Consider the following 23091-nt stretch of genomic DNA (forward strand, 5'->3'; position numbering starts at 1 on the left):
AGAAATTAATGAAATAGAGAAAAAAATACAGAAAATCAACAAAACCAAAAGCTGGTTTCTTGAAAAAATTAACAAGATTGATAAACCACCAGCCAACCTAACTAAAAAAGAGAGCATCAACCTAAATTATGAAGAGGATGTGGAGAAGTGGGAACTCTAAAACATTTGGTGGTGGGACTGCAAATTAGTGCAACCACTTTGGAAAACAGTATGGAGACTCCTCAGAAGAATGGGAACAAATCTACCATTTGATCCAGCAATACCACTTCTGGGTATCTACCCAAAAGATAGGAAACCAAACTACCAAACTAATGCATGTGTATCTATGTTCATGGCTGCACAATTCACCATAGCCAAACTATGGAACCAGCCAAGATGTCCATCAACAGATGAACGGATTACAAAACTGTGGGATATGTACACAATGGAATTTTACTCACCCATTAAAAAAAACTCAATTACATCATTTTCAGGGAAATGGATGGAACTGGAGGACATTATGCTAAGTGAGATTAGTCAGTCACAAAAAATAAGAAATCAGATGCTTTCCCTAATATGTGAGAGCTAAGGAGAAATGGGTCATAGGAGGAACTCTAGATGAAAAAGGAAATCCTATAGAGGAGCAAACAAGACAACCTAAAGGAGGAGAAAGGAGGGGGGAAGAGGGAAATCTCTAAAACACACAATGTACTTAAACATATCGAAGTCAACCACGAAGCCAAGCAAGGGAAGGAGGGATGGGGAGGGAAATGGGGTGGGAATTGGGTAGGGGTTAAATCAGTGATGTGTACATGTATGGACACGCAAGTTCTTTACCCCAACATGATGTATGAGTATAATGCACCAATAAAAAAATTAAATAATAAAAAAATAGCTTCAGCCAAGACAATGATAACCATCACACAACTACTCCACCCAAAGGCTCCCAGAGGTAGCGAGTTGTTGTTAATGAGAAAGAATGGATCATTCCACAGGACAAGACAAGAAAAGGTGAAACCAGCCAAATCAAAACAGCACACATCGTTCTGCTCTCCAAACCCAACGAACAAGCACAAAGGAACACAAGCTGCCACCTCTTCACGCATGTGCTAGCACATGTAGCCCAGCTCTCAAGAGGCCTGCATGCTCTGGCCCTGTATGTATTAGGGTGTATGGTACTTGTCGAAGTCTTAGCAGTCACCAGGCTGTAAAGTTAACAGTGAGCCAGGCATGATGGTGCACACCTGTAATCCCAGTCCTTGGGAGGCTTGAGACAGGAGGATCACCGTTTCTTGGCCAGCCTCAGCAACTAAGTGAGGCCCTCTGTAACCTCATGACACCCTGTTTCAAAATAAAAATTAAAACAGGGCTAAGGGTGTAGCTCGGAGGTAGAATGTCCCTGGATTCAATACCTAATACCTCAAAACAAAGTTAACAGTGTTTTGTATTCACATCACGGTTGCAGCAACTGTTTGCCCAATCTCCCCTGCACACATCTCTGTCTGAATCTGCTCCTCACTCCTAAGGCTGGTCTGTCAGCTGTGCTTGCTGGTCAGGATCATGTCCGCCTGGCCTCAGGTGACTGCATCAGCACTGAACACATGATAAAGTTGGGCCAGATGGAACTGGTCTCAGTCTGGGATGTGGTCTGAGCTGGGGATCATATAATACAAGCCCTTTGAGGAGGTCAAGTTGGGCATGTATGTGGACGGGGAAGAGAAAAAGGGGAGCATGGATGTGAGAAGCAGAAACTGCCCACATGGTGGGGGCTCTCCAGGCTGCCCAACTCCGAGCCGCAGAGCGTTCTGTGACGCGCCCCTGTGCCCTTGGAATGAATTTCTCTTCCACCTATTCGGCTACGTTGGAATGGACTTCTGTTACTTGCTAACAACAACAACAAACCCAAATAAAATAACTAAGGCCTTGTGACCAACTCCGAGACATTTCCAGATGTTTGTTTGTAGAGAGCAAAATCAACTCTTTTCCCTTTATTGTTTCCAAAACTATACATGTGCTTTTAATGTAAATATGTGCATGTTTTGCTGTGGCAACTGGTTTCAAAAACAGAAACAAGGCAGCCACCAGAATCTGAGAGCAGCAAAAAAAGAAAGCGCTCTCGAACATTCTGCCACCGGCCTTTCTTGTCAGGGAATATCTTCAGCTGCGGCAGCCTGGTCAGGAGGCGTGTCTGGCTGACTCAGGCATGCAGGCCCGTGGGTCAAAGGAGAATGCAAAGGGGTTTAAATAGATAACGGGTATCCACAGAGACTTGAAGAGAGAAACGGAGCCACCCTCCTGCTGGCTCTCTAGGCCCGATCTTCCCAGTCACAGCATTAATGGAAAAGTATAAAAGAAGTACAGACCTCCGGCTGGATGGCTTTGAACACAGGGATGTCCATTAGTGTGATCTGGCTCTGCAACGAAAGAGAACCACATAAGAAAATACTGGACATCAAAGACAGCCTGGGCAGAGTAACACATGTTCATGAAAGTTACATTTTTCCTGTGCAATAACAAACAAGATAGAATAGGGTAGAAATTTGGGTAAATTCTTTCTTAATTTTAACTCATATTAAAACAAAAATTTTACATACTATGGGGCACCATGTGATGGTTCAATACATAGACACATTGTACAATGTTCAAAATCAAGCTGAACATATCTGTCTTCTCATTTGTCACTTCTTTAGGGTAAAAACATTCAAAATCCTTTTTTCTAGCCTTTTTTTTTGTGGTACTGGGGTTCCTGGAAGCCCTTCTACCTCCAGGCTACACTCCCCGACCTATTTTATATTTTATTTGGAAACAGGGTCTCTCTCTCTTTTTTAATTTTATTTATTTATTTATTTATTTTTAATTGGTGCATTGTAGTCATATATCAATCACATTGGAGTACAAGACTTGAGAGGATATACAAGTACACATCATCCAATCAGCCCTCATCCAGCCCCCATCCCATTCCCTCCCCCTCCCTCCATCCCACGCTTGTTTGGTGATTAACTTTGATACATTTGTTTATGTACCTGAAACGGGTCTCTTAAGCCAGCGAGGCTGCGAGATCCTCCTGTCTCCGCCTCCTAAGCGCGGGGATTACAAGCGTGCGGCACCACGCCCGGTCTAGCCTTTTGAAATATACAGTACATAATTGATACCTGTAGTCATCCCAGCACACGACAGCACACCACAACTTCGTGTGTGTGTGTGTGTGTGTGTGTTACTGGGAATTGAACCCAGGGTCATTCTCCAGCTGAGCTACATACACTTCCAGCCCTATTTTATTTTTTATTTTGAAAAAGGGTCTCACTGAGTTGCGGAGGGCCTCACTAAGTTGCTGAGGCTGGCCACAAACCTGTGGTTCTCTTTTCTCAGCCTCCTATATACCGGGATTACAAACATGTGCTACCGCGCCCTGCTACACTTTGTACTTCTATGCAAACCTAACTTAGCATCACTGATCAACCTTCCCCATCCTGCCATCCACCTACTGTCCCAACCTCTGGAGATACTTGTCTTTCTATGCCTGGCTTTGTATGTGTGGTGTCCGTGTGTGTATGTGTTAGTGGGGTTGAACTCGGGGCACTCTACCCCTGAGCTACATTCCCCAGCCCATGCGTTCACTTATTGACTTGGAAGCAGGGTCTCACTCATTTGCCCAGGCTGGCCTCGAGCCTGTGACCCTCCTGAGCTGCTGGGCTCACAGGTGTACACCACCAAGCCCAGACGCGGCTCGTCCTCCAGACATCATGACCTCCAGGTCTGTCCCTGTGGCTGCTCGTGACGGGTGCTGGTCCATCTCTGTGGCTGTCTAGTACGTGGATGTGCCACGCTCGCTCTATCCATTCATCTGCTGACCACACTCGGAGTCCCATTTCAGGGCTATCTTGATTCCCGCTTCGGGACGTGGGTGGTAGGGTCTCTTCAAGACACTGCTCCATCTCCTTTGGGTAGATACCGGCAGTGAAGTTGCTGGGTCGTACGCGAGTTCAATTTCTGATTTTGGAGGAGCCTCCACACTCTTTTCCGTACCAGCTGTGCTGATTAACGTCTCAACCACTAGCACGCACGGCTCCCTTCACGGTCCTCGCTCTTCCCGCAGCCAGGTGAGAGCACACGTGGTCTTGATTTGCACTTCCCTGATGACCAGTGACGCTGAGCGCTCTTCCTTACACCTGCTGGCCACGTGTGTGTTTTCTTTTGGGGAATACCTAGTTAGGTCTGCTGCCCACTTACAGTTGGGCTCTTTGGCCTTTGCCACTGAGTTTTTTCCAGTTCCTCATCTATTCCGGACAGTTGCCCTTGGCACAGGTAGGGCTTATGTGTTTTCTCCCACTCACTGGCTGCCTCTTCACTCCCATGAATGCTTCCTTTGCTGTGCTGAAGCTTTAGCTCATCTCTACTTTTTCTTTTCTTTTCTGTGCTTTTGAGGTCTTGTCAAAAAAAAAAAAAAAACTTTGCCCATTCCAACGTCCTGAAGCAGTTACCCTATGTTTTCTTCTCATAGTTTTGTAGTTTCGGGTCTTACATCAAAGTCTTTAATCCATTGCAGGTAGATTTTCATAACCGGTGAGAGACAGGCTGAATTTCTGAATGCTTCTCCCACCCCCTTCTCTCTTCATAAATCTTGACCCACACCCTTCTTTCTTAAATGTGAGATAAACTTCCAACTGAACAATTGATCATAATTATTTGGAGGGTGGGGCCGGGGGTAAAGGGAACAATTTTAGTTTGGAAGTTTTTGTACTACTTAGATTTCTATTTCGAGCATGTATTACTTTTGTAATTTTAAAAAGTTGTATACAATATTTAAAATTGGAAAGCTAAACAGAGACACTATTACTCTAAATTTATGTTAAAACCATGGCTTACAGAAATTACCCTTTTCTTCTGAAGTCTATGCCTCCCCTAAATTACACGGTAGAGTGCTGTTCAAGATGTAGCCAGAGATCAGTCTGGGGCCACAAAATGTTTATTCTAACAGCCCACAATGAGATCAGCCCAGAAGCTGAGCGCCAGCACCGAGGGACTTTTATAGCAATTTGACATGGCCACAACATTTCTATTGGTTTTTTTTTTTTTTTTTTTTTTTTGCGTGTGTGTGTGTGTGTGTGTGTGTGTGTGTGTGTGTGTTATTGGGGATAAAACCCAGGGGCATCCGACCTCCAAGCTACAACTCCAGCCCTATTTTTTATTATTTTCTTTTATTGGTGCATTGTAGTCATACATCCTAGTGGGGTACAAGATGGTAGAGGCACACATCACTCATTTAGCCCTTCCCCAATTCCCACCCCGTTCCCTCCCCCTCCCTCCTTCTCATGTTTGGCTTAGTGATTAACTTTAATAACTGAGGGTATGGGAGGGGGAGGGACATTCCCTAATGTTTATTCTTTTTGTTTTTTTTTTGGGGGGGGAATGAGGATTGAACCCAGGGGCATTCTACCTATGAGCTATATACTTCCAGCCCTATTTTTTACTTTGAAACAGGGTCTCACTAATTGTGGAGGGCCTCACTAAGTAGCTACTAAGTAGTAGCTGAGGCTGGCTGTGAACCTGCCATCCTCCTGTCTCAGCCTCCTAAGTATTGGGATTACAAGTGTGCACCACCACACAAGCTCTATTGTATTTTTTTTTTTTTTGGTGGTGGTACTGGAGTTGCTGGAGACCCTTCTATCTCCGGGCTACACTCCCAGACCTATTTTATATTTTTATTTGGAAACAGGGTCTCTTAAGCCAGCGTGGCTGGCTTCGAACCTGTGCGATCCTCCTGTCTCCTCCTCCCAAGCGCGGGGATTACAAGCATGCGCCACCACGCCCGGCCGTATTGTATTTTTTTTAAGTAACACTCTTCAACAAATTGTAAATGAAAGAACTGGCCCTTCACCACAGCCAACGTAAGGGCACTAGCACTATCAATGGCGGAAACACACATCAGACTTCTAGCATGAAGTCAGAAGCCCGTCTGGGGACGGCAAGAGGAGGCACCACTGCTGACGGTTCTCCAGCCTGAGGATGTTGAGATCAAGTCGGCTTCACAGGCCCTCCCTACCTCTCGCATGGCACAGGAGACGCCAATGTCAGTTAGCAGGTGCCTCTGTGACACCATGGAAATGTGGGCTGAAGGCCTCCGGATGCTGCTGACACAAGAAGAAAGAGCACGGGGCCACCTGGGACGCCCTGGCAGACGTGGGAGCCGGACTCCGCGGGGCTTGGGCGTGTACCTAGATCCTGTCACTTAATGGCAATATTCTCTGGAGACTTAACTTCTCCCAGTCTGCCACATCTAGAAGAGGGCAACAGTAATCCGTAAGGAGTGTGAAATGCCTGGCTCATCCTCTTTCTCTCTTCCTGTCTCCCGCTCCCTCTCTTGGCAAAAGGGCAGCCGTGTCGATGGGCCCAGGTATCAGCATGTGGGTTTATCATTCCTGACCAGTACAGAAGCTAGGAAATAAGGGCCCCTTGACTTGGTTAAATACCATGCACTGAAGTTGCGTTAGAGGAAACTGAAAGGAGGCCGTTACGGTGAGCCAGCAAAAGCCTCGTGTCAAGAATACATTGGAGAAAAATGGCGATTTCCATACAACGTGTCACCTGTGACCACAATCCAGGGCTTAGGTGCAGAACTGTGGCCGGCTCTGGGCAAAATCTGAAGGTGGGCCAAGGCCACTGGGCTCCCGAAGTAGTGCAGAGCACAGGCCAAAGCATCCCGCCCTCGGAGCGACCAGGCGGGAAGCAGGTGGCAGGGAGAGCCTCGCTGTCCCCGACAGGGGCCACAGCTCTTCAGGAGCGCAGGGGTAAAACGCTGCCCCAGGGATCTGGAAGATGGGCAGGAGGTGGCGCCAGGACCGAGGACGCCGTCAGAGGGATCCCAGCTCTTCCACCTCACTTTCCCCACTGGTGGCAAGGGGCCTCTGACATCAGCACCCACGGGTCCGGCCCCCGTGCCCTGGTATGCGGTGGGCAGTACGTCCCACGTCTGGCCCAGAGTTATGTCCTGGGCTGTGCAAACAGACGAGCGTTTCTTCTGCCAGACCCACTGGGATTGTTAGCCAAGCGCACCTCATATTTGGATTAATTCTGCCACACTGGGTTACAGAAAGGCCTTGAGGAAACAGGAGATTTGAGCTGAAAGCTCAGAGGGCCTTGGAACTCTGTCCCACAGTTCAAGTGAACTCCCTATCCGGGAGAGGCGGCAGGATGTTTGCAATGTCATTTAGGAAGAGAACCAAAAGTCTGCTAATGTGGAAATGAGAACGCTCCCTTTCATCTTGCTGTCAGCTCGCGGGTCTGCTCCTCCGTTGCCAAGTGACTTATTAAAACCATCACCTGATGGCACTTATTTTTTTGGATAGCCCAGGACTTAAACATTCTGACACCTACTCAGACCCTAGGTCAGAAAATGAGTTCAGGTGTTCTATTCAAAACCTGCAACTACAGCCGGGCGTGGGGGCGCGCGCTTGTGATCCCAGCATTCGGGAGGCTGAGACCGGAGGATCGCGGTTCGTGGACAGCCTCAGCTACTTAGTGAGGTCCTTTGCAACTCACTGAGACCCTGTTTCAAAATAAGGAATAAAAAATAGGGCAGGAGGGTGTAGCTCGGAGGTCGAATGCCCCTGGGTTCCACCCCTAGACCCACAAAAAAAAAAAAAACCTGTAACAGGAGAAGTCACCAGACTTAAAATAGGCCGCGGGTCCCAGCCACACAGTGAGGGTTCTCAGGAGACTCCCATTTTTTTATGCTCGTGACTGTAGCCAGGAAGGATGCGGTGTCCAGGGCGAGACTCTATTGACACAAAACACTTGAGTACAAATCACCCGTTATAGGCATCATGACATTTCACTACTAAGAGAAGTCCTAAGAACGTGACCTCCGAGCCATCCTTCCCGGTAAAGTATTTACTTTTACATAAAGGGGCGGAGGCAGGTCCTGTCACACTTCACAGCTGACTCTCAGGGCCCCACGAGGGGCCACAGCCTCTGCAGCAACAGGAGGCCTCAGGCTTGAGTCACAGCAGCAAGGCGGCCAGCAGTGGCTGAGGGGAGGGAAGGGTCAGGAACAGGTCTCTCCCGGCTTCTCCTTATGTGGGGAGTAAAGGCAAGCTGGCCACCTGGCAGTGCTCCCCCAGTCCACAACACTTCTGTAGAGAAGACCAATCGGGGCGCTCACAGAGTGGCCCCAATGAAGATAGCCTAATAATGTGCACAGGTGAAGCTGACTTTTCCATACGCCGAGCACAGTTTCTCTCCCTTTTCTTTCTCTCTCTCTCTCTCTCTCTCTCTCTCTCTCTCTCTCTCTCTCTCTCTCTTTTTGTGGTACTGGGGTTCCTGGAAGCCCTTCTACCTCTGGGCTACACTCCCAGACCTATTTTATATTTTATTTGGAAACAGGGTCTCTTAAGCTAGCGCGGCTGGCTTCGAACCTGCTCCATCCTCCTGTCTCCTCCTCCCAAGTGCGGGGATTACAAGCGTGTGCCACCACGCCAGGCTCTCTCCCTTCTAACAGTGGCTGACTAACCCTCCTACCCATGGCCTTAGGATAAGGGCCTCCCGAGACTCCAAAGAGACAAAGAGCTACTGACAAACCAGCAGCATACTTTATAATGGCGAAACCTAAAAATTGCATTTAGATTGTCGGGGATATGGGGATAAAGGAAACACAGAGGGACAGACCAGACAGGCTTTGTTTGGGTAAAGCCCTGGGGGGGGGGGGGGCTTCTGACCAGGAAAGAGAGTCCACAGTCAGGAGTCCCACTTTCTACTGACTTGGGGCTCTGGGGCTTCAGGAGAGAGGGAGAGCAAAGCAATCATGCATTCCTGCGGTTGGTGGGCTTGATACCGAGCCAGAGCAGGTACATTGTGACTCTTCCTTAACACTTTAGCATGTCTCTCCAAAGAACAAGACCGTTCCCTTACTCCATGTTAAACTTAGACCAAAATCCTTACCTTCGGGAAAATTTTCATTGACAAGACAGTGTTGTCTGATGTCCAGTTCACAATCAGAATTGTACTGGTATTGGGAAGAGGGTTTGAAATGTATTAAGGTATAAGTATTGGGAAAAGAGTTCCAATTTTAAAAATATATCCTTTATACTAAGAAGGCCAGGGCTAGCAGAAAGGAGGGACTTGTAATTTACATTTCTAAAGGGAAAGGAAGGAAGCCTGAGAGGCTTCTTTACATTTCTGAAAGAGAAACAAATGGCCTAAGGGAAATCGGAAGAAATCCCAGATGCCGGGAGAAACAATTTCACACATCTCGGGGGATGGAACAAGAGGTGTAGAGGACTGTGTTTGAAGGCAGGACAGCCCCACCTTCCAGGGCAAATCCTCCTGGAAACAGCAGAGACTGGGCTAGAGATAAGGCTAGCATATCTACAGATCAAAGGACCTTCCTCGGACTTAGACAGGATAAAAACTCAGTAAACTGGAATTCTCTGGCATTTTCGTTCGAAGTGCCCCCCTGTGTCGGCTCCGGCACAGGGCTGTAACTACCTCTATATTTCTATCTTTTTAATAAACTTCTTTAAATCTGCAGCAGCTGTCCAAGCGATGAATACTTATTCTTAGCTTAGGACAAGAATCCACGGTTTTTCTGTTTGTCTCTGTGTGTCTGGGGGTGGTGGGGGGATTATTTCACCTCACACACCTTCCCCCCCCAACCTATCCCCCTGCAACAAGAATGGCTCATTATGCCGATACTAGCTTCAGAGCAACTCATTCTCAATCCTGTGTCAAGCCGTGCATTTGAGTAGCATCTCCTAGTGAGTGCAATGAGCATGTTATTGACACAACAATCCTCACAAATACAGACAGAGATACTGGCCTACAGGAGAAAGGACGGGTATAGATACAGACAGACACGCAGGTGGGTGCTTCCTGCGCCATTAGCCGTAGCAGCAAAAAGCTGGAAACCACGTAGAAGGCCATCAAAAGGTGCCACTGCCCTTTCTCGGCATATGCACGCGTGAAAAAATGCTCGCATAATCGGCAAAAATGCTTCACGGAGGCAAAGCCCTGAGAAGGAAGCGTCATCTCTGGCAAAGGTACTCCCTGTTCTTAGAAGTCTATGCTAATAGCTCCAATGATGTAAAACGGGATCCCAAGAATTAGGACTGTGGAAGAAGTTGAGTCCGTGAAAGATAAATTTTCTAGTAAAATGTCTGAGCCCTCAGACTTTCTCTGCATTGCTCCAGCTGTAATAAAGCGCAGTCAGAATTCAGGGGCTGGAGGGGCCGGGAGAAGGGCTGCAAAGTTCCTCCCCGAAGACAGGTCCTTTGATCTACAGATTAGCTCCCAACACCTCTCTGCCAGCAGGGGAGGCTGCAAACACAAGTTCCTACCTTTTGCTCCATTTCCCAAAGAGATGTAAAATTATCTCTCTGGAATCTGGGCCATCTGCTTCTCTCTTAAAGATGCAAATAAGCCTTTCCTAGCCTTGACTTAACAAAAGCCTACCATTTGTGACTCAGCAGCAGGATAGTAAAAATCCCAAAAGTCTGGCTTCAAGATTATTCATTAAAGAACAATTATAGAAATCCAATCACCTGTGTTATAAAGTTTTGGGCCCTTGTCTACTAACTGTAATATAAGTATTGCCTCATAGGAGATGGCAGAGCAGACAGGACCAGACAAATTCTCACTGCAGCCCTCTGGACCTTGCCAGACAGAGGAGAGCATGGACTAAGCCCTAGGAACAAAAGACTCCGAAAGGATTAAAGGGGATCCTAGAAGACTGAATTTCTCCAAAACGGACTTTGAGGTGTGACCCCCTCCTTTGCAACTCCTTTCCGGACACCAGACTTTGCCCCCTAGGGCTCACCTGTGAGGCCAGAAACCTGATTTCAATCACAAAAGCCAAGGGGGCTGACTGTAATTGCCAAGTCCCAGACGAATCTTAAACTGTGACGCCATGGATCTTCTTTTATCCTGTTTATCTTGTTTACACTTAATGCCTCACTATTGTCCTTTGGTGTTTACACTGGGAATAAGGGTATAAGTACTGGTTATGAAAATTAAAACTCTGTCAGCTGCACAAGAGGCAGTTGTCCATGTCATTTTTTCAGATTCCTCTCTCCCAAGCCCCCAGGGACGAGACCCCACGCTTACTACGCTTACTACGGGGACTTAAAGGAGCTTTTACTTGCTAAGGGGAAGGAATTGCTGCAGAAATTAACCCCTGCAGAACCACAACCGAAGCCTTTGCCCACCTTTCTGAGAAACTCGGTCCCAAACGGACTCAGTGCCCGGATTTTTTTGTACCCAACTGAGCTAGCCCGTCACAAAAAGGGATTTCCTAAATGCAACTACGGTACATCAGACACTGAATCGCTGCACAGCTACTAAAGGAGTGAAGGAAGCCTGCGCATCTTGGCCTGGAAGGATGTCCCCAGCCTAGCGCTGATAATGACAAGGCCAGCTCTCTTCTCCAATTTCAGCCACAGGGGAAGTAGAAGGATTGAGGTAAGCAGTAGAGCACCCCGGCAAAAAAATGAGGACTTCTAAGTTATTTTAACCCTTTTATTATAAAACAACACATGTGTACAGGAAACCACACTAACAAATGCATGGTTTTATTACTTACTATGGGATGAACACCCTTTAGCCACCATCCTCGTCAAGGAACAGCCACCCCGACTGATGGATGGATGGGTAAACACAGTGTAGTGTATCAAGACAGTGGAATATTATGTGTCCTTAAAGAGGAAGAACACTCAACAACTGCGACAACATGAATGAACCCCGGGGAACTCGTGCTGAGGGAAGTAAGCCTGGCACAAGGGGACGGAACCCAGGATCCTGTTCATATGGGGGACCTGGAGTATTCACATTCATAGAGACAGCAATGGCGGCTACCAAGGGCTGGAGGAGGAAGAAATGGAGGGCCAGTGTCAATGGATATAATTTCAGCTTTGCAAAATGAAAACAGTTCTGACGATGTGCTGCCCAACCATGAGACGTACTTGACACTACTGAAACATACACATAAAAATGGTTAAGAAGGTGAATTTTGGTTATGTATAATTTATCACAATTTTGCACAAGAGCGAGCCACCCGGCAGGTCCACCACGGTCTCTGGTGCCTGCTCTGCTGGCCCCCTGGCTTTCCTTGGCTCTTTCAGGACCCCGTCCTCAGGTTGTGACCCGGGATTGCCGAGCACTCTTTCAATCCTTCCATGTGTCTTTTTAAAATTTCCTTTAATCAACAAGTATCTTCTCCAAACCTCTGTGCTGTAAAAGGTATCTTGGAGAAGCCAGGCCATTGGCCTAGCCAGTACCCGTGCTCATGGGGCTGGCTGCCTTGTTCCTCTGTCCTTGGCTTCTCCTGTAAGTCGGCAGCAGGATCCAGAAACTCCATCAGACACAGGTGCCATCCCTCTGGCAGACTAGAGGAGGGGTTCCCTGCTGTTGGCAGCACACACGTCTCCCCTGCCCTGATGCTGGAGGCTGATGATGCTCACCACTTAATCCAGTCCTTGCTCAGTTCACAAAACCATGGCCTTCCAGTTCTTCCCCATGTGTCCCGTTCTTCTGCTATTTGGTGACACAGCATAATTTGAAAGCAAAGGTGAGCTGACTCACACCTGTAATCCCAGTGCTTGGAGGCTGAGACAGGAGGGCTGAGAGTCTGAAGAGAGTGCATAGTAACTTAGTGACACCTCTGTTTCAAAATATAAAAATACAAAGGCAGGGTGTAGCTCAGAGGTAGAACCCTTCTGGGTTCAATCCCCAGTATCAAAAGGAAAGTGAAAGGGAGAAAAAAATGCTTGATCATTTTCTTGTATTTATCTGCTTTTTAAAATTCAATACTAGACATTTAACCCAGGGGCATTCTACCTCCAAGCTACACCCCCAGCCCTATTTTTTATTACTTATTTTTGAAACAGGGCCAGCTGAGGCTGGCCCGGAACCTGTGATCCTCCTAGCTCAGCCTTAGCCTCCCACCATCATCCAGAGATAACACACTGGAATTCCTGTCCTCCTGAGGGTCACATTGTCTCAACTGCCTCCTGAGCCTTTCAGCATGACTTCCGTCAGAGTTGACCACTTCCTCCTGGGGACTGGAAGGTATACCAGGCCCACCATGAACATCTCCTGTCCCAGACTTGGAACCAACCAGCTCTCCAGGAAGCCCTGGGGTCTTTTAGTGAAAAATGTTTCAAGATCACAGTCTATAATCCCTATTTAATATTTCCATTTCAAGTTCAGGACACTTTTCTTTTTTAAACTTACTATACCTCTTCTGTATTATATTCATATCTTCTTTCATCTATATTGAAAATTCAGGTCTCAAGTACCGCGAATATGGTATGATTCCAGGATTCCATAATTAGTCATTTCCTATCTCCTGCATCACACAAACAACAGCCTGAGAATAGCAATACTAATGCTACCATCACCAATATAATTATGGAGCACAGCTATGAAATTTATGCATATGCTCTTTCCACTCTCTGTCCACCATCTGGGCACAGCTATCAAGAACTACTCCCTCATCTTCGAGCCCTCAATCTCAGTTCTACCAGCATATGACTGTTCATGGTCTCCTAAGTCGCTCTCATGATGTTTCTGGTTGTTCTAATTATCTGAGCTTCTTGGCCAGCAAAGTCCTCAGGAAAGACCCAGGAGACAATGGTTCCTGAAGCTCTGCATCTTTGTAACCTGGTATTTGTGTCCTTCACACTCTACAGTCAGTTTTGCTGGGTATAAAAATCTTCAGTTTGCCGTGACTTGCTTCATTATGTTATTCCTTTTTCCCACTGGTAAATAAATAATAAAGTATTTCAAAAAGATTGGGGGTGATATAATCTTCTTTCCCTCATACTTTGATTTTTCCCCAAGATGTACAAAGAACATTTCTAGGAATCTGCCAGGCATGGTGGCACACATCTATAATCTCAGTACTTGGGAGGCTGAGACAGGAGGGTCACAGGTTCGAGGACAGCCTCAGCAACTTGACAAGAACCTCAGCAACTTAGCAAGACCTTGTTTAAAAATAAATAAATAAATAAAAAAGGGCTTGGGGTATATCTCGGAGGAGGAATGTCCCTGGGTTCAATCCCTAATACCAACAACAACAATAAAAACCTAGTCATTTACCAAGAATATGTCTTCAGTACTGGCTATTTAGGGTAGACAGTCTCAGCTTCCTGGTGACCTCTTTCAATGTCATCTCGAATCTTATTTCATAACACTTATTTTTTTGGTGGTCCTGGGGATGGACCCCAGGGGCCTCTACCTCTGGGCTACACTCCCAGACCTATTTTATATTTTATTTGGAAACAGGGTCTCTTAAGCCAGCTGAGGCTGGCTTCGAACCTGTGCGATCCTCCTGTCTCAGCCTCCCAAGCGCAGGGATTACAAGCGTGCGCCACCACGCCCGGCTCCATAAACACTTTTTAAAACTGTAGTCTCTAAGTATTTGTTTCCTTGCCTTTTTACTCCCCCCTTTCAGGTATTCATCTTATCTGCATATTGGATCTTCTTTGCCTAACATATTTACTTTTTCTCAGTCTTACGAGCCCTTTCTTCACAGTTTCCTCCCTTACAGCATTTTCTGCTGTGTCTGCCTGTTCTTGTGCTCCTTCTAGTTCAATTTTCATTTACAAAAGAAATTTTCTTGTATTTTTATTTTTTCCTAAGTTCTGTCACCTCATTTCTAAGATTTTTCTTTTCCCAGTGTATGCTTTTCATGTCTTCCAGAATAATCTTAATGTCTCTTAGGTTACTTTAAGATAGATTCTCTAAGGTTCTGTTTTATGGCGCATCTGTCTGGTGTGCTTTGTCTACAGGTAGTCTCTCCTTTTTTGTCATAACTTTTAATGAGATTTGATTACAATAATTTCCTTTTGATTGTTTTTATGTTAACTCATTTCCCTGGGCTTTGGAGGAACCATGGCTCAGGATCCCGTCTCCAGCTTCCCACCATCTCGTCTAGGTTGGTGTCATGCAGTAGTCAAAAGCATGGCAGTTGTTTTGGAGTTTCTTACATGTACAGTTTTATTTGACTTCATGTCTTTTTTTTTTTAACGTAGCTACTAGAAAATTCAAGATCATCTGTGGCTGAGATTTCACTCCCATGGAGCAGTGCCGGTCAGAGCGCCCAGCTCTAAATCCCAACTCTGCTACTTTCTGATTATGTACATAGGTGACTTTCCTCTCTAAGCACTGATTCGTGTATGAGTAAGTTGAGAACAATAATTATATGTACTCTATAAAGCTGTTGTGAAAATTAGATAATACATGAAAAACATTTAGCACAAGACCTAGACATAGCTGTACACGTTCAAAACTGGGAGCTTCTCTCATTACCTCCCCTGTGTGGGTACCAAGAGCTGAGGGTCTGGCTCTGCCGATGCCTGGCTATATGGTCCATATAAGAAAATTAACCTCTTGGGTCCTCAGTTTCTCTATAACATAATCAGAAACTAATAATAAACCTCACTGGGTTGTCATGAGGACTGAGTTATTTCAGTCCACACATATTTACTGAACACCTTCAGTGAACCAGGTATATTTTGGGCAGAAGAAAAAAAGCAATGAAAAAAGTCAGTTCTTGTCCTTAGACAGTTTATATCAAACAGAGAAGATATGCAACACAAAAAGTTGATGTTATTCAATGCAACAGTTATTTTCTGACATTAATATGTAATAGGTACTCTGAAGAAAAACAGAGGTGGCTAAGGGGAGAGAGAGGGTGGAGGGACACTCCATTAGCCCAGGGCAGGGCCTCCCCTAGGACCGCCATTGGAATGAGCCAAAGCAAACCACCACAAGGCCTGAGCTGCTGGTGAGTCTAGGGAGGAGGTGTCAGTGCCAGGGGAGGGGCAGGCGGGGTGCAGCCAGGCCTGGTAGGTCTCATCTGAATGGAAGGATGAGCCACTTACGGAGCTTTAAGGTTTTAAATGGATCCCTCAGATACACGAGAGGAGGTGACACGTGTGCCTGGCCATGCAGCCCGGCTCAGCCTGAACCTGAGCACCAAAGATGGCCGAGAATAAGCTGGCACCCAGCTGGCTTCTGCGTCACCTGGAGGGGAGAAGTGGCCAAGGAGGGAAACACTTCCATGGTCTAGAGTGAAACACGGTCCTTGGAAAGGGCTCAGAAGGAGGCTCAAGGTGACCCCAGAGCCAATACCTCCCTCCACCTGTGAAGCCCCAAGAGAGGAAACCAAAGCACAGCAAAATGGGGGGAAACTCTTTTCCACCCAGGCAAAACCCCCTGGCCAGAACAGCAGCAGCATGCTGGCCAAAAAAAGAAGAAGAATTTTTTTTTAATTTATAATTTTAAAAATTGTTCAGGAGCCTGCCATGAGGCAAGGCCAGTGCTAGGGCCTCTGAGGCTGGGATCGAAGCCTGCCAAGGGGTGAGGCCAGTGCCAGGGCCAGTGAGACCGGGATCAGAGCCTGCCATGAGGCAAGGCCAGTGCTGGGGCCTCTGAGGCAGGGATTGGAGCCCTCCAAGAGGTGAGGCCGGTGCCAGGGCCAGTGAGGCCAGGATTGGAGGCTGCTGTGAGGCAAGGCCAGTGCTGGGGCCTCTGAGGCCAGGATTGGAGCCTGCCAAGGGGTGAGGCCACTGCCGGGGCCAGCGAGGCCAGGATTGGAGCCTGCTGGGTGGTCAGGCCGATGCCGGGGCCTTCAAAAGTGGGTTCAGAACTTACAATGTGGCATATACAGAGAAATATCACAGAAAATAAAAAATCAGATGCTTTCCCTAATATGCAAAAACTAGGAAGAAATGGGTAATAGGAGGAAATCTAGTTGAAGAAAGGGCCCTATGGAAGAGCAATTAAGGTGACCAGTCAGAGGGGACGGGATGGGGGAAAATGGAATCTCTTTAAAGCACATGATGTACGTAAACAAATATATCAGAGTCAATCATTAAATCAAGCATGGGATTGAGGGGGGGGGATGGGATGGGGATTGGATAGAGGCCAATTGGATGATGTGTGCTTATATATCCTCACAAGTCTTATATTCCATTGAGATGTTTGACTACAATGCACGAATAAAAATATATTTTAAAAATTGCTCAGAGCTGAGTGTGATGGCACACAATTGTAATCCCAGCATTCAGGAGGCGGAGACAGGAAGATCACGGTTCGCCAACAGCCTCAGCTACTTAGTGAGGCCCCTTGCAACTAACTCAGTGAGATCCTGTTTGAAAATAAAGAATAAAATATTAGGGCTGGGGGTGTAGCTCAGAGGTAGAATGCCCCTGGGCTCCATCCCCAGTACTGCAGAAAGAAAAGAAATTGCCCAAATAACACTGTCTATTGTTGCAGCAAAAAGCTACTGCAAAAATTTAGACTGTGGAAATTTAAAAAATTAAATTTCAAATACCTGGAATCTACAACCAAAAACCATAGTAAGTAATATGTTTGGTTCTATCAATCCAAGTACGTATGAACATGTAAACATCAGATCTAGACCTCCTCCTCATACATGGGTGTATGGTATGTGCTTTACAGCACTGACATCACTCTCCATAAATGGCACCACAGCCTGCTCCTTGCACTTCCCACCGCGTGCCCTGTGTGCACCTTACAAGGTGGTTGCTTCTAGATCAACAGCATCCCTTCTGGCGCTGCGTGGTGGTTATTAGGGATAGACCATCCCTCATCCCACACTCCCCTACTGTTGGCCAGGTGGGGGCTTCCACCTGGGGGAAGGCCCCGAGCGGTGAGTCCCCCACCCTGTGGCGGCTCCGTGACACTCACAGCAAACTCCTCGGGAGTCACTTTCAAGACATCGAAGACGACGGCGTCGTAGCTCTTGCTGGCATAGTCGCAGCTCTGGCCCTCCAGAGAGTCTGAGCTGCTGCTGCCCTGTGGAGAGAGGAGAGAGGGCACCCTGAGTGGGCTGGCCGGAAGCCCTGCCATGCCACCTCAGATGGGGCGTGAGGGTGACGCAGTCGCGCGATGACAAAGCCTCTGCTCGGAGTTCTGCTCGGTGCCAGGCACGCAGTGGGTACTGCACCTGTGCGGCCTCAGTCAATTCTCATGAGCAGCCCGTGTGCATACACTACTATTCCCACTTTACAGATAAGGAAGTAGAGGCGACATTACTTCTCTGGGGTATCTCAGCTGTGAGACCAAAAGCCAGAAATGTGAACTTAGTTTTTTATCTGACCCCAAAACACACAGCCTCAGCTGCTATCCCTAACTGCTTCTGGTGTGTGGTGGGTAAAAATTTACATCACAAGGCTGGTGTGCAGCTCGGTAGCAGAGCACTTGCCTGGTACGCAGGAGGCCCTGGCTTCCGTCCCCAGCACCCAAAAAAGAAAGAGAGAAAAGTCCCAGCCCCGTCCTCCGGTCAGAGTGCAGGCCTCGGCCTGGGGAGGAAGCCTGGGGAGACCCTGGGCATCAGCTTCAGTCAACACAGGAAACCGTCAGGCAAAACATTTCACAGTGGGCCACTGGGAGCACCCAGCTCCTCGCTGGGCTTTGGAGACAGTCTGAAGGAGATATTTAGTAGAGTCCCTTGTGTGAAGACACTCTTGAGTCCTGCATGTGAAGAAAGGGGCTTCCGTAATGTAACAAGTCAGCCCTCCCAGCGGCTGACTTCATGAGGCCCGACCCTGAGGGCAGCCCAGACTGCTCAGTGTGCCTTCTCTTTAATTTTATTTAATTTCATCAAGCTCCACTTTTGGGAATCCATCGGGTTTACCACCCAAAATGTGTGCCCCATTCATAAATGGTTTTATTCGTCTCGACTCATGAAAAAGGGTTTTGTGGTTTCCATTAACCTCAACATCTTGGAGTGGGATTTAGAGAATACACTTCTATTAATTCCTCTTTATTCCACTCTCTCCAAGCTGGCTATAGCTGGAAAAACGCTGTAATCTTACTGGAAACTAGAATGTTTTTAGGCCGGTGAGGGAAACCAGCAGTCAACACTGAGAACACAAGAATAAAGACAGGCGCACGGCTGGGCCGTCGCTCAGAAGCAGAGCGCTTGCCTAGAGCATGTGGGGCCCCGCGCTCGAGCCCCGGCCCAGGATAATGTATCACGGGAAAAAAGAAAAAGGGGGGCAGAAAGTTAAGGTGCGGAGCCACTAGGCCTGTGTCGGGAGGGTTTTATGAAGGAGGGCGCTGTACTATACGCCTCCAGAGGGCGAGAGGGCGTAGGAAGCAGCAGGCCAGCGTCGCTAAGAGCTCTGAGGCCAGTCGGCCTGGATAACGCGTCAGCTCACACAGGCTGCTGTCTGAACTCAGGCAGGTGAATTCGTTGGGCTGAGTCTTACTTATCTGTAAAATGGCAGTATTAAATCCAGTGCTCAGCCGGGCGTGGTGGCGCACGCTTGTAATCCCCGCGCTTGGGAGGCGGAGACAGGAGGATCGCGCTGGTTCGGAGCCAGCCTCGCTGGCTTAAGAGACTCTGTTTCCACATAAAGATGTTAAAAAATAGGTCTGGGAGTGTAGCCCGTGGGAGTGTATACCGGAGGTAGAAGGGCTTCCAGGAACCCCAGTACCACCAAAAAATAAAAATAAAAAAATAAAAAATAAATCCAGTGCTCAGAGTTAATAAATGGGTTTATTAAATGAAGGTCAGGAAATCACTGGCATCATCCCCTCCCTCCCTCCCCCTTCCTGGGAGGCAATGGTGCCAAGGGCCTGGGGCTAGATCAGGCATAGCTGTGGTGTGCATGTGTGCATGTGTGCGTGTGTGCGTGCGTGCGTGCTTGCGTGCGTGTGTCTGGGGATTTTAACTCTCAGGGGCATTCAACCTCCAAGCTACACCCAGCCCAATTTTATTTTATTTTATTTTATTTTTTGTTTTAAAACAGGGTCTTGCTAGGTTGCTGAGAGCAATCCTACAGTCTCAGCCTCTCAGGTACTGGGATTATAGGCACACGCCACTGCACCTGGCAGGCATGGCTATTTTAAATGTAATAAAGACTGCTGCAAAAGGCTTCTGAGCCAGGCGTGGTGGCGCACGCTTGTACTCCCTGTGCTTGGGAGGCAGAGACAGGAGGATCGCGCAGGTTCAAAGCCAGCCACACTGGCTTTAGAGACCCTGTTTCCAAATGAAAAAAAGTATAAAATAGGTCTGGGAGTGTAGCCCAGAGGTAGAAGGGTTTCCAGGAACCCCAGTACCACCAAAAAAAAAAAAAAAAAAAAAGACTTCTGGAACGGGCACGCAACCCCACTGCCTGGTCCTGCGTGGAGACCAGACCTGAGGAGACCTGTGGTCGTTCTGCGCTCAACGGCTGCCTCCCTCCCGGGAAGCGGGCTCAGTGAGGCTTGCGGCAAGGCCCTCCTTGGGCTGTGCAGAGTCGTGGTGAGGGTGCCAGCACGAGAGTCAGGAAGCCCTCGCCCTCGCCCCCCCAGCCAGCTGTGGACCCAAAGCCAGCATATTCACCTCCCTGGGTGGAGGTTCCTCATCTATAAACTGGGATGAAATCGCAGTACACATCTGAGGGTACTGTGAGGGTACAGAGGCCTGTGGGCCACACACAAGTGCCGGGAACGGAGTGAGAACTGAGTCTTGGTACACGTGTGTGCACACGTGGCACTGCAACGGTGAGATTTGTTGAGCACTTCAATTACACATGGAGTCGCTCATTCACTCAATCAACGGAGTGTCAGTACTTATGGGGTGCTGGACACACACACACACACACACACACACACACACACACACAGAGTTGTTCCCTGGGACCCACAGGGGCTTGGTTCAGTAGCCCCGAGGACACCATATCTGCAGATGCTTAAGTCCTTTATATGAAATGGCCAAGTATTTGTATATGATGTGTGCATGGTCTGCTGTATACTGTGAGGCATCTCTAGATGACCATATCTGGTATAGTACAAATGCTATGCAAATAGTTATTCTACTGTGTTGTTTAGAGAACAATGACAAGAAAAAAGCCTGTGGATGTTCAATAGTAGATGTAGCCTTTTTAGACTATTTTCAGTCCATGGTTACAGAGGACTGACTATATCAGGTGTATATGTGTGTACATATCATGTATACAGCCATATATATATACACACCCATCTAGAGACACATACACATACATGCATGTATGCATAGACTAGAGAAGGAAAAGTTTTACTCTAGAAAACAGACGTTGATTCCTATAGTTACCAGGCTCCATCTGGGACTTCAGGTTTTATAACTTTCCAGTAACAACCGAAACACATGCACTCATTCAGGGGGATTTGTTTAGTCAAAAGTTGCCCCACACAGATTCATTCACAATGATGGTGATGGTGATGGTGATGGTGGTGATGGTGATGATGCTGATGGTGATGATAGTGATGTGATGATGGTGATGGTGCTGATGGTGACAGCGGTGATGGTGACGGTGGTGATGGTGATGGTGATGATGGTGAAAATGGTGATGGTGGTGATGGTGATGATGGTGATGGTGGTGATGATGGTGATGTTGGTGATGGTGGTGATGATGGTGATGTTGGTGATGGTGATGAATATGGTGATGGTGGTGATGATGGTGATGATGATGGTGATGGTGGTGATGATGGTGATGGTGGTGATGGTGGTGATGATGGTGATGGTGGTAATGGTGATGATGATGGTGATGGTGGTGATGATGGTGATGATGGTGATGATGATGGTGATGGTGGTGATGATGGTGATGTTGGTGATGATGAAGATGGTGATGAAGATGGTGATGGTGGTGATGATGGTGGTGATGATGGTGATGATGATGGTGATGGTGGTAATGATGGTGATGTTGGTGATGGTGATGATGGTGATGTTGGTGATGGTGGTAATGATGGTGATGATGATGGTGATGGTGGTGATGATGGTGATGATGGTGATGTTGGTGATGGTGGTGATGATGGTGGTGATGGTGATGTTGGTGATGGTGATGAAGATGGTGATGGTGGTGATGATGGTGGTGATGATGGTGATGGTGATGGTGGTGACGATGGTGATGATGGTGATGATGGTGATGGTGATGTCACAATGTTATTTAAACTACTTGGGAATTTGAAAAGGCACTCAAAAGTTTACTTTCAAAACTATGATCAAAATAAAGAATTCTTTGAAAGATTTATAAGAAATGAACTGGTTCCTATGGCTTCCTGGCTGGTCACAAGGATCATCTCAAAAGCCCCATTTGATGTGGGCTCAGGACCAGGACGCCACCTTGCCAGGGTGTCAGAGGAACAGAGACTGCATATGCAACACAGAGAAGGCCTGGATGACCCACACCTCCTTTCCCATTACTGAGCTTGGAAAGCAGACTCCCAAACCTCACACCGGGGTCTGGCCCTATCCCCTCTCAGACCACCAATCCTTACAGCCATTTCCTACAGAGCAAGGTAAATAAGAACATGGGCCAGTTGGAATTACTTCTGTCTGACTTCATTCCGGAATGTGCGACTTATTTACAATCTGCTGCGGCTTTTCCTGGGAAAGGTCTGATCCCTTTTTTGCCACCAAAATGGAATGTGGCACTTGCTATGGCTTGGACCAGGCAGGTATTTGTTTTTCTTTGAAGAGAACGACTTCAGAAAACACACTGACCCTCAGAGCTGACTGCCTCCCAAATCTCACGCCTGGTGTGGCCAGGGGCCCAGCGAGTGCTGAGAATGATGGCATTCAGGACCCTGTGGCTTGCTGCCTGGCTGGCGGGCGTGGATCACAGGATGCCCCTCCCACCCACCACCCCAGCCTCGCGCGCGGCCTCCCTACCTGTGGAGTGGCGGAGGTGACCAACACGCTAGCCATCAGACCATTCCTCTTGTACATAGTCTCCGGACCACAGGGAGCTCCAGGCAGCCTCTGCCGGTGACATACCCCGCCCGGAGGTCCTGCAAGGCAAAGAGGCTCATAAAACCAGGTCTGGACCAGCAGCCCCGCACCAGGGAGAGTCACGCCAGGCTCCGGAGGATCACCCAGGAGGACACCGTAAAGAAAGTGAAGCTGGCGGCCTTCGAGCCGAGCATGGCCCACAGGGCTACTCAGCTGGGCTTGTGCAGAGTTTGAGTATTTTTTTAAATTAATTACCGATAACTAAAGACTAGAAGATCTCACATAGAATTCTGGCTCTCTGACTCTCTGGTGGCACTGGGCCTGCCCTGGCATGGCCATCATCAGCTGGGCTGAGCAGTGGTGCCCCTTGTGCTGGGGCTTTTGGTCCTCACCTG

General features: G+C 47.7%; 1 protein-coding gene across 7 annotated transcripts in view; it reads right to left on the minus strand.

The window, feature by feature from the left end:
* The window catches only part of RALGPS1 (Ral GEF with PH domain and SH3 binding motif 1), a gene marked incomplete at both ends in the record, with an annotated part of 226438 nt that extends 203745 nt beyond the window's left edge, over positions 1-22693 (minus strand). For 6 of the 7 annotated variants that reach the window (XM_080708694.1, XM_080708693.1, XM_080708692.1 and 3 more), the window contains 3 exons: positions 2343-2393; positions 17686-17793; positions 22637-22693. In XM_080708694.1, the coding sequence (XP_080564820.1) occupies positions 2343-2393; positions 17686-17793; positions 22637-22693 (216 nt within the window). The remainder of the gene's footprint in view (positions 1-2342; positions 2394-17685; positions 17794-22636) is intronic. The other variant, XM_080708695.1, reaches the window with a different exon arrangement.
* Between the last annotated feature and the right edge of the window lie 398 nt (positions 22694-23091).

This window comes from Muscardinus avellanarius (assembly GCF_963383645.1).
Source record: "Muscardinus avellanarius genome assembly, chromosome: 13".
Taxonomy (NCBI): domain Eukaryota; kingdom Metazoa; phylum Chordata; class Mammalia; order Rodentia; family Gliridae; genus Muscardinus; species Muscardinus avellanarius.